The sequence below is a fragment of the Oncorhynchus gorbuscha genome, linkage group LG13 (genome assembly GCF_021184085.1).
Source record: "Oncorhynchus gorbuscha isolate QuinsamMale2020 ecotype Even-year linkage group LG13, OgorEven_v1.0, whole genome shotgun sequence".
NCBI lineage: Eukaryota > Metazoa > Chordata > Actinopteri > Salmoniformes > Salmonidae > Oncorhynchus > Oncorhynchus gorbuscha.
In genome coordinates this window covers 2667709-2680121 of record NC_060185.1, presented here as the reverse complement: position 1 = coordinate 2680121, position 12413 = coordinate 2667709, and the positions used below count along the sequence as shown (strand labels likewise).

Sequence of the window (12413 nt, the reverse complement as noted above, 5' to 3'; positions counted from 1 at the left end):
TGTGTTACGTTACACCACCTGGTATTGGGTAAATCTATTATTGGGTAAGTCATGTGTTACGTTACACCACCTGGTGTTGGGTAAATCTATTATTGGGTAAGTCGTGTGACATTACACCACCTGGTATTGGGTAAGTCGTGTGACATTACACCGCCTGGTGTTTGTTTATTGGGTAAGTTGTGTTTTACTATCCTACTTACTGTGTCTGCTGTAGTTGTCACTGGATTGTTTTTATTTACGTTTTTACTTGATCAGAATGAAGTACTTAGCTTAGACCTCCTTTGACTGTCTCACATTCACAGGTTCACTTCTGGTGCGCCTTATCATGCTTAAAAGTTAAAAGGAGTGGAAGGGCACACTACTCCACTACAATCATGAACATCTGACAGTCACTGCCTAATATTCCTATGTAAATAACACCCGTGTTTCTGTCCTATCACCACAGCAGCCTGGTCATCTCTCAGTGTGTAGTTCATATTGCCCTACACTAGAGTGTGCGTTTGGGCACCATCATCCATATGCGTATTTCATGACCAGAGGAAGGAATACTCATACAATGAAAGTCTAGTACCCCCGCAATTCCCGTGCCTCCGTGTAGGCTACAGCTCGGACGGACAAATGATTGTCAATGGAATACTTGATACAGCCCAGCTAGAATCACTATCAGTTTGTGTGTTCGCTCCTCGGCGTTTCTTACCCGTGTCTTTACAGTTTCGTTATTTTCAGAATTGACCAAAATGTAGGCTAAACCATCTGTTTTTGATCAGGACGAGGGGAACGGGGGATTTTTTTTTTTGCTAATGTAAAAAAAAAAAATCATGTCGTGAGTCGCTGGAAGTTTCGTGTATTTTCCCAATATAACCTTCTGTTTTGGTGATGACTCGTCCACGTTGAATACATAGTTAGTATTCGTCGCAAAGTGTGGTAAGGTTATTTTATGATCATATGTGTAAGCTACTCATTGTAAACGCAATTTGCGTAAAACGCTTCTAGTCAATTTGGCTACTAAAATGCTATTGTTCGTGATATATTTAAGTTTTCGTCCTTTCTGATTTCCTGTCGAATTACAGGAGACTGAAGTAGGTTAAGGGTATTCACGTTGCATGTGGTGTAGTCGGAACCCAACAGTCGGTCATCAAATCAGTAAAGGACCTCGTGGGGACTTGTTCTTATCCCATTCAGGTAATAGTGGCAAATATGCTAAAGTATATATATTTTTTGTAAATATATATTTTGTATGATTATCATTCCTAATCAGTAGAGAGCTGTTTAATATTCGATGTTTTTATTGTGGGCTCTGTAAAAACACGGGTAACCTTTTTTGATAGAACTTCTTGCGGGGTGCCAGAGGGCATGGGAGAAGCAACTCCCGCACAGCCCGCAGCAGGAGGGTTCGTACCAATGTTAGGTCTTGGTATGGTGGGCTCTATGCCAGGCGGGGGGGTTGCGGGGCCGCTCGCGACCTCCCGGGGCTCTGCCGTCCCGCAGCTTCACAGCGCCATAGTGGAACGGTTACGCGCGCGGATAGAACTGTGTCGAAGGCATCACTCCACCTGTGAGAACCGGTACCAGCGAGGCCAGGCCGAGAACTCTGACCGGGAACACGAGAGTACTCTTCACCTGCTGAACATTGTGCATCAGGGACCCGGGAATAGGAAAACCAAGGGGAACCGGGCTTCGAACCAACAACCTCCAGACTACAGCAGAGTTAATGGAGAACAGAAATGCCAGAGCTCCTCAGCGGGAGACCAGAAGATCTCAACACGAATAGCAGTAAGTGATGATGAATATATATTATATATATATTCATATAATAATATATAATAATAATAATAATATAATATATATATATATAATATATGTCTCTTGAGGCAATTTGGATGAATGTCACTTTATTTGTCGATTGTACAAGAGGTCCAACCGAAATGATATTTCCACTTCATCCTAACCCCTCCTAAAGACACATATAGAGGTTGGATTGGGTGCTGCCACACTTGGGCGCCTGTACAGCAGTTGTAGTGAAGGGGTTGCTCACGGGCACAACGGCAGGCATTGGCATCTAGGATTTGATACCGGCAACCCTCTGGTAAGCCAGCTCACTTCCTGCCAGAGCCCATCACAAGGGATTCAAACTGGCAACCTTCCAGTTGCTGGCTATCCTCTAACTGCTAGGCTACGTTACCTTCCGGTTGCTGGCTAGCCTCTAACTGCTAGGCTACGTTACATTCCGACCTGCAGTCTGTACCCCTAAAAACAATCCTAACTACAGTCTACACCCCTAACTACAGTCTACAATCCCAACGACCGTCTACACCCCTAACTACAGTCTACATTCCTAACTACACCCATAACTACATTCTACACCCCTAACTACAGTCTACAATCCCAACTACAGTCTACAATCCCAACGACCGTCTACACCCCTAACTACAGTTTACAATCCCAACTACAGTTTACAATCCCAATTACAGTCTACAATCCCAACTACAGTCTACAATCCCAACTACAGTCTACAATCCCAACTACAGTTTATAATCCCAACTACAGTCTACAATCCCAACTATAGTCTACACCCCTAACTACAGTCTACAATCCCAACTACAGTCTACAATCCCAACTACAGTCTACAATCCCAACTACAGTCTACAATCCCAACGACAGTCTACAAACCCAACGACAGTTTATAATCCCAACTACATTCTTAATGACAGTCTACATTCTTAACGACAGTCTACATTCTTAACTACAGTCTACATTCTTAACAACAGTCTACATTCCTAACTACAGTCTACATTCTTATCAACAGTCTACATTCCTAACTACAGTCTACATTCCTAACTACAGTCTACATTCTTAACAACAGTCTACATTCCTAACTACAGTCTACATTCTTATCAACAGTCTACATTCCTAACTACAGTCTACATTCCTAACTACAGTCTACATTCTTAACAACAGTCTACATTCCTAACTACAGTCTACATTCTTAACAACAGTCTACATTCTTAACCACAGTCTACATTCCTAACTACAGTCTACATTCCTAACTACAGTCTACATTCCTAACTACAGTCTACATTCCTAACTACAGTCTACATTCCTAACTACAGTCTACATTCCTAACTACAGTCCTAACTGCAGTCTACAGCCCTAACTGCAGTCTACAGCCCTAACTGCAGTCTACAGCCCTAACTGCAGTCTACAGCCCTAATGACAGTCTACAGCCTTACTACAGCCCTAACTACAGCCCTAACTACAGTCAACATTCCTAACTACATCCCTAATGACAGTCTACATTCCTAACTACAGTCTACACCCCTAACGACAGTCTACATTCCTAACTACAGCCCTAACGACAGTCTACATTCCTAACGACAGTCTACATTCCTAACTACAGTCTACATTCCTAACTACAGCCCTAACGACAGTCTACATTCCTAACTACAGTCTACAGCCCTAACTACACACGCATTAGATATTACTGTACTGTTGGAGCTAGAAACACAAGCATTAGGTATTACTGTACTGTTGGAGCTAGAAACACAAGCATTAGGTATTACTGTACTGTTGAATATCTACCTCTAATACCTTATTATTATCTATCCTGATGCCTAGTCACTTTACCCTGCCTTCATGTACATATCTACCTCTAATACCTTATTATTATCTATCCTGATGTCTAGTCACTTTACCCTGCCTTCATGTACATATCTACCTCTAAAACCTTATTATTATCTATCCTGATGTCGAGTCACTTTACCTTCATGTACATATCTACCTCAAATACCTTATTATTATCTATCCTGATGCCTAGTCACTTTACCCTGCCTTCATGTACATACCTACCTCAAATACCTTATTATTATCTATCCTGATGTCTAGTCACTTTACCCTGCCTTCATGTACATATCTACCTCAAATACCTTATTATTATCTATCCTGATGTCTAGTCACTTTACCCTGCCTTCATGTACATATCTACCTCAAATACCTTATTATTATCTATCCTGATGTCTAGTCACTTTACCCTGCCTTCATGTACATATCAACCTCTAATACCTTATTATTATCTATCCTGATGTCTAGTCACTTTACCCTGCCTTCATGTACATATCTACCTCAAATACCTTATTATTATCTATCCTGATGTCTAGTCACTTTACCCTGCCTTCATGTACATATCTACCTCAAATACCTTATTATTATCTATCCTGATGCCTAGTCACTTTACCCTGCCTTCAAATACTTCATACCTCTGCACATTGATCTGGTACTGGTACTCCCTGTATAAAGATCCACATTGATCTGGTACTCCCTGTACATAGCTCCACATTGATCTGGTACTTCCTGTATATAACTCCACATTGATCTGGTACTTCCTTGTATATAGCTCCACATTGTTCTGGTACTTCCTGTATATAGCTCCACATTGTTCTGGTACTTCCTGTATATAGCTCCACATTGTTCTGGTACTTCCTGTATATAGCTCCACATTGTTCTGGTACTCCCTGTATATAGCTCCACATTGTTCTGGTACTTCCTGTATATAGCTCCACATTGATCTGGTACTTCCTGTATATAGCTCCACATTGATCTGGTACTTCCTGTATATAGCTCCACATTGATGTGGTACTTCCTGTATATAACTCCACATTGATCTGGTACTTCCTGTATATAACTCCACGTTGATGTGGTACTTCCTGTATATAGCTCCACATTGATCTGGTACTTCCTGTATAAAGCTCCACATTGATGTGGTACTTCCTGTATATAACTCCACATTGATCTGGTACTTCCTGTATATAGCTCCACATTGATCTGGTACTTCCTGTATATAACTCCACATTGATGTGGTACTGGTACTTCCAGTATATAGCTCCACATTGATGTGGTACTTCCTGTATATAACTCCACATTGATCTGGTACTTCCTGTATATAACTCCACATTGATCTGGTACTTCCTGTATATAACTCCACATTGATCTGGTACTTCCTGTATATAACTCCACATTGATCTGGTACTTCCTGTATATAACTCCACATTGATCTGGTACTTCCTGTATATAACTCCACATTGATCTGGTACTATGCGAGCGTGTGCTGATTTGACCCGTTTCCTGTGCTGTACGAGGCATCTATGGTAAGGGGCACACTGCAAGGGCAACAGCCAAGCTGAGACGGGAGATTTTTCTGGTTGTTTTTGTCTTATTAGCCCCTGGGGAGTTGGACATGCAGGCTAGAGGCTATGAAACTGTTCCCAAGGAATGTTTCAATATCATGTCATAATGGGAGAGATGAGACTATATTTGCAAGAGTTTACAGATCTCTCTCTCCCCCTCCTCTCTCTCTCTCTCTCCCCCCTCCTCTCCTCTCTCTCTCTCTTCCCCCTCCTCTCCTCTCTCTCTCTCTCCCCTCCTCTCCTCTCTCTCACCTCCTCTCCTCTCGCTCTCTCCCTCCTCTCTCTCTCTCCCCCCTCTCTCTCTCTCTCTCTCTCTCTCTCTCTCTCTCCTCTCCTCTCTCTCTCTCTCTCTCTCTCTCTCTCTCTCTCTCTCTCTCTCTCTCTCTCTCTCTCTCTCTCTCTCTCTCTCTCTCTCTCTCTCTCTCTCTCTCTCTCTCTCTCCTCCCCTCCTCGCTCTCCCCCCCCCTCTCTCTCCTCCCTGGTTCATATAGTTCATGGAAACGGACATTATTTAGCTTAATTTAGGGTAGCTTCCCATAAAACATTAATGACATTACAGTAGGTTAAATACAGTGCAGCATTCAATGTTTTGTTATTTTTAGTTCAGTCATGTAGATTTTATAGATATGGTATCAGTCAGTAATCTAGGTCGATTTTATAGAGATGCAGTTGACTGCCTGGTTACTGCCCATTGACTGCATGGTGACTGCCTGTTGACTGCATGGTGACTGCACGGTGACTGCCTGTTGACTGCATGGTGACTGCATGGTGACTGCATGGTGACTGCATGGTGACTGCATGGTGACTGCCCGTTGACTGCATGGTGACTGCCTGTTGACTGCATGGTGACTGCATGGTGACTGCATGGTGACTGCATGGTGACTGCCTGTTGACTGCCTGTTGACTGCCTGTTGACTGCCTGTTGACTGCGTGGTGACTGCATGGTGACTGCATGGTGACTGCCTGTTGACTGCCCGTTGACTGCGTGGTGACTGCATGGTGACTGCATGGTGACTGCATGTTGACTGCCTGTTGACTGCATGGTGACTGCCCGTTGACTGCATGGTGACTGCATGGTGACTGCATGGTGACTGCCTGTTGACTGCATGGTGACTGCATGGTGACTGCATGGTGACTGCATGGTGACTGCATGGTGACTGCCTGTTGACTGCATGGTGACTGCCTGTTGACTGCATGGTGACTGCATGGTGACTGCCCGTTGACTGCATGGTGACTGCATGGTGACTGCCTGTTGACTGCATGGTGACTGCCTGTTGACTGCATGGTGACTGCATGGTGACTGCCCGTTGACTGCATGGTGACTGCCTGTTGACTGCATGGTGACTGCATGGTGACTGCATGGTGACTGCATGGTGACTGCCTGTTGACTGCCTGTTGACTGCCTGTTGACTGCCTGTTGACTGCGTGGTGACTGCATGGTGACTGCATGGTGACTGCCTGTTGACTGCCCGTTGACTGCGTGGTGACTGCATGGTGACTGCATGGTGACTGCATGTTGACTGCCTGTTGACTGCATGGTGACTGCCCGTTGACTGCATGGTGACTGCATGGTGACTGCATGGTGACTGCCTGTTGACTGCATGGTGACTGCATGGTGACTGCATGGTGACTGCCCGTTGACTGCATGGTGACTGCATGGTGACTGCATGGTGACTGCCTGTTGACTGCATGGTGACTGCCTGTTGACTGCATGGTGACTGCCTGTTGACTGCATGGTGACTGCCCGTTGACTGCATGGTGACTGCCCGTTGACTGCATGGTGACTGCATGGTGACTGCATGGTGACTGCATGGTGACTGCATGGTGTCTGCCTATTGAATGCGTGTTGACTGCCTGTTGACTGCGTGTTGACTGCCTGTTGACTGCATGGTGACTGCCTGTTGACTACATGGTGACTGCATGGTGACTGCCTGTTGACTGCATGGTGACTGCCTGTTGACTGCATGGTGACTGCATGGTGACTGCATGTTGACTGCCTGTTGACTGCATGGTGACTGCCTGTTGACTGCATGGTGACTGCCTGTTGACTACATAGGGAATAGGGTGCCCTGGTCTAAAGTAGTGCACTACACAGGGAATAGGGTGCCCTGGTCTAAAGTAGTGCACTACATAGGGAATAGGATGCCCTGGTCTAAAGTAGTGCACTACATAGGGAATAGGGTGCCCTGGTCTAAAGTAGTGCACTACATAGGGAATAGTGTGTCCTGGTCTAAAGTAGTGCACTACATAGGGAATAGGGTGCCCTGGTCTAAAGTAGTGCACTACATAGGGAATAGGATGCCCTGGTCTAAAGTAGTGCACTACATAGGGAATAGGGTGCCCTGGTCTAAAGTAGTGCACTACATAGGGAATAGGATGCCCTGGTCTAAAGTAGTGCACTACATAGGGAATAGGATACCCTGGTCTAAAGTAGTGCACTACATAGGGAATAGGGTGCCCTGGTCTAAAGTAGTGCACTACATAGGGAATAGGATGCCCTGGTCTAAAGTAGTGCACTACATAGGGAATAGGGTGCCCTGGTCTAAAGTAGTGCACTACATAGGGAATAGGGTGCCCTGGTCTAAAGTAGTGCACTACATAGGGAATAGGGTGCCCTGGTCTAAAGTAGTGCACTACATAGGGAATAGGGTGCCCTGGTCTAAAGTAGTGCACCACATAGGGAATAGGATACCCTGGTCTAAAGTAGTGCACTACATAGGGAATAGGATGCCCTGGTCTAAAGTAGTGCACTACATAGGGAATAGGATACTCTGGTCTAAAGTTCTGCACTACATAAGGAATAGGGTGCCCTGGTCTAAAGTAGTGCACTACATAGGGAATAGGATACCCTGGTCTAAAGTAGTGCACTACATAGGGAATAGGGTGCCCATAGGATAGGAGCCAGTGGTTAAGTGGATAGGAGTTAAGTGGATATGAGCCAGTGGTTAAGTGGATAGGAGCCAGTGGTTAAGTGGATAGGAGTTAAGTGGATAGGAGCCAGTGGTTAAGTGGATAGGAGTTAAGTGGATAGGAGCCAGTGGTTAAGTGGATAGGACTTAAGTGGATATGAGCCAGTGGTTAAGTGGATAGGAGCCAGTGGTTAAGTGGATACGAACCAGTGGTTAAGTGGATAGGAGTTAAGTGGATAGGAGTTAAGTGGGTAGGAGCCAGTGGTTAAGTGGGTAGGAGCCAGTGGTTAAGTGGATAGGAGCCAGTGGTTAAGTGGATAGGAGTTAAGTGGATAGGAGCCAGTGGTTAAGTGGATAGGAGCCAGTGGTTAAGTGGATAGGAGTTAAATGGATAGGAGCCAGTGGTTAAGTGGATAGGAGTTAAGTGGATAGGAGCCAGTGGTTAAGTGGATAGGAGTTAAGTGGATAGGAGCCAGTGGTTAAGTGGATAGGAGTTAAGTGGATAGGAGCCAGTGGTTAAGTGGATAGGAGTTAAGTGGATAGGAGCCAGTGGTTAAGTGGATAGGAGTTAAGTGGATAGGAGCCAGTGGTTAAGTGGATAGGAGTTAAGTGGATAGGAGCCAGTGGTTAAGTGGATAGGAGTTAAGTGGATAGAAGCCAGTGGTTAAGTGGATAGGAGTTAAGTGGATAGGAGCCAGTGGTTAAGTGGATAGGAGTTAAGTGGATAGGAGCCAGTGGTTAAGTGGATAGGAGTTAAGTGGATAGGAGTTAAGTGGATAGAAGCCAGTGGTTAAGTGGATAGGAGTTAAGTGGATAGGAGCCAGTGGTTAAGTGGATAGGAGTTAAGTGGATAGGAGCCAGTGGTTAAGTGGATAGGAGTTAAGTGGAAAGGAGCCAGTGGTTAAGTGGATAGGAGTTAAGTGGATAGGAGTTAAGTGGATAGGAGCCAGTGGTTAAGTGGATAGGAGTTAAGTGGATAGGAAAGTGGATAGGAGCCAGTGTGATCTACAGACATTTTCAGAACCAGTCAGTGTCTGTCTCTCTGTGTGGTTCATGAATACTAAAAGCTTGTTAATGTCATTTTGTTAGAACATTTACAAGCAGAATTGAACTTATATTCTTATTTCTAAATGTTCACCCATTAAATTGAACAGCACTATTTTCTATGAAGTGGCTAGCCAGCCAGCTACCACTGTGTGTTCAGATAACGGAGAGCAGGACAGCTCACTCATGTAATTCAACACATTACTTTGACCTTGTGTGGTCAGGCATGACAAATACAATGGGGGACAGGAGAGTAAGCGAGAGAGAGAGTACACAGTAGCAGAATACCTGACCACTGTGACTGATGCGAAAGTAAGAACAGCTTTGACTTGTGTACAGACTCAGTGACCATAGCCTTGCTATTGAGAGATGCCAGCCATAGGCAGACCTGGCTCTCGAGAGATGACCATATTAGAGAGACATATTTCCCTCAGATTACACAGACCCACAAATAATTCGAAAGCAAATCACAATATCTCAGTATCTCTCTGTCTCCTCTGGTCCTCTGTTCTGTGTAGTGACACATTTAAAGTGGATTATTAGGCATTATGAAGGATGTTATAAGGCATTATGAAGGATGTTATAAGGCATTATGAAGGGTGTTATAAGGCATTATGAAGGATGTTATTAGGCATTATGAAGGGTGTTATAAGGAATTATGAAGGATGTTATAAGGCATTATGAAGGATGTTATAAGGCATTATGAAGGATGTTATAATGCATTATGAAGGATGTTATAAGGCATTATGAAGGATGTTATTAGGCATTATGAAGGATAATATAATATAATATAATAATATATATGCCATTTAGCAGACGCTTTTATCCAAAGCGACTTACAGTCATGTGTGCATACATTCTACGTATGGGTGGTCCCGGGGATCGAACCCACTACCCTGGCGTTACAAGCGCCATGCTCTACCAACTGAGCTACAGAAGGACCACATAGGATGTTATAAGGCATTATGAAGGGTGTTATAATGCATCATTAATACGCATTTGTAATAAAGTGTTAACCCCATCTTTGCTGTATTTCCACATCTAAATGACCATCCAGCATGACAGTGCAGCTCTTTCACTGAGCAACAGAACAGTTCACACTGAGATACAGGTCAAAAGGACATTAAGTCTCCCTCTTGTGTCCACAACTGAACATGGCCAGACAGATACCAGGACAGGAAGTTAGACACCAGGACAGGAAGTTAGATTGAGAACATAGGGACTGAAAATGGACAGACAGATACTAGGACAGGAAGTTAGATTGAGAACATAGGGACTGAACATGGCCAGACAGATACCAGGACAGGAAGTTAGACACCAGGACAGGAAGTTAGATACCAGGACAGGAAGTTAGACACCAGGACAGGAAGATAGATTGAGAACATAGGGACTGAACATGGCCAGACAGATACCAGGACAGGAAGTTAGACACCAGGACAGGAAGTTAGATTGAGAACATAGGGACTGAACATGGCCAGACAGATACCAGGACAGGAAGTTAGGGAAACAGCCATACATTGTCAGTTGCAATTTTCTGCTCTTACTGGTACGCTTCCCTTCATAGATTTAAGAGGAAATGACTGGTGTAACCCATATGGTGGAAACTCCCTCTAGCCCAGGATTGCATCAATCCGATGCTTATAAGTGTATTGGGATGAGTGCTAATTTGTGGAGATTAGGGGAATGACAGAGTGTTTTAGTTTACTGAAAACTTGTAACTGACACCAACATTGTTGTCTACCTTTACGAGCTAACTATCTGCATTAAATCCCGTTCTACAAATCAGGGTCTCTCTTGGTATCACTTGTTCATTATCTCAAGCTCCCGGCCCAACATAATATCAACATTCTAAATGTTCATTATCTCAAGCTCCCGGCCCAACATAATATCAACATTCTAAATGTTCATTATCTCAAGCTCCCGGCCCAACATAATATCAACATTCTAAATGTTCATTATCTCAAGCTCCCGGCCCAACATAATATCAACATTCTAAATGTTCATTATCTCAAGCTCCCGGCCCAACATAATATCAACATTCTACTTGTTCATTATCTCAAGCTCCCGGCCCAACATAATATCAACATTCTAAATGTTCATTATCTCAAGCTCCCGGCCCAACATAATATCAACATTCTAAATGTTCATTATCTCAAGCTCCCGGCCCAACATAATATCAACATTCTAAATGTTCATTATCTCAAGCTCCCGGCCCAACATAATATCAACATTCTAAATGTTCATTATCTCAAGCTCCCGGCCCAACATAATATCAACATTCTAAATGTTCATTATCTCAAGCTCGGCCCAACATAATATCAACATTCTAAATGTTCATTATCTCAAGCTCCCGGCCCAACATAATATCAACATTCTAAATGTTCATTATCTCAAGCTCCCGGCCCAACATAATATCAACATTCTAAATGTTCATTATCTCAAGCTCCCGGCCCAACATAATATCAACATTCTAAATGTTCATTATCTCAAGCTCCCGGCCCAACATAATATCAACATTCTAAATGTTCATTATCTCAAGCTCCCGGCCCAACATAATATCAACATTCTAAATGTTCATTATCTCAAGCTCCCGGCCCAACATAATATCAACATTCTAAATGTTCATTATCTCAAGCTCCCGGCCCAATATAATATCAACATTCTAAATGTTCATTATCTCAAGCTCCCGGCCCAACATAATATCAACATTCTAAATGTTCATTATCTCAAGCTCCCGGCCCAACATAATATCAACATTCTAAATGTTCATTATCTCAAGCTCCCGGCCCAACATAATATCAACATTCTAAATGGTGCAAACTGTTTCATTATCCGTTACAAATGTTAGAAATACTACAGGATTAACTACCAATCACAGGATTAACTACCAATCACAGGATTAACTACCAATCACAGGATTAACTACCAATCACAGGATTAACTACCAATCACAGGATTAACTACCAATCACAGGATTAACGTAATAATAACTACATAGGGAATAGGGTGCCCTGGTCTAAAGTAGTGCATTACATAGGGAATAGGGTGCCCTGGTCTAAAGTAGTGCACTAGGGAATAGGGTGCCCTGGTCTAAAGTAGTGCATTACATAGGGAATAGGGTGCCCTGGTCTAAAGTAGTGCATTACAAAGGGAATAGGGTGCCCTGGTCTAAAGTAGTGCATTACATAGGGAATAGGGTGCCCTGGTCTAAAGTAGTGCACTAGGGAATAGGGTGCCCTGGTCTAAAGTAGTGCATTACATAGGGAATAGGGTGCCCTGG

The 12413-nt window shown here is 43.7% G+C and overlaps 1 protein-coding gene across 3 annotated transcripts in view; it reads left to right on the top strand.

Annotated features, from left to right (window-relative positions):
* The first annotated feature begins 554 nt into the window (after window positions 1-554).
* The window catches only part of zmp:0000001236 (mastermind-like protein 2), a 177956-nt gene continuing 166097 nt past the window's right edge, over window positions 555-12413 (top strand). Inside the window, exons 1-3 of one of the 3 annotated variants that reach the window (XM_046293599.1) lie at window positions 555-924; window positions 1071-1182; window positions 1329-1773. In XM_046293599.1, the coding sequence (XP_046149555.1) occupies window positions 1354-1773 (420 nt within the window). In that variant the 5' untranslated portion in view covers window positions 555-924; window positions 1071-1182; window positions 1329-1353. Of the gene's footprint in view, window positions 1774-12413 lie in introns of all 3 variants that reach the window. The other 2 variants (XM_046293597.1, XM_046293598.1) reach the window with 2 other exon arrangements.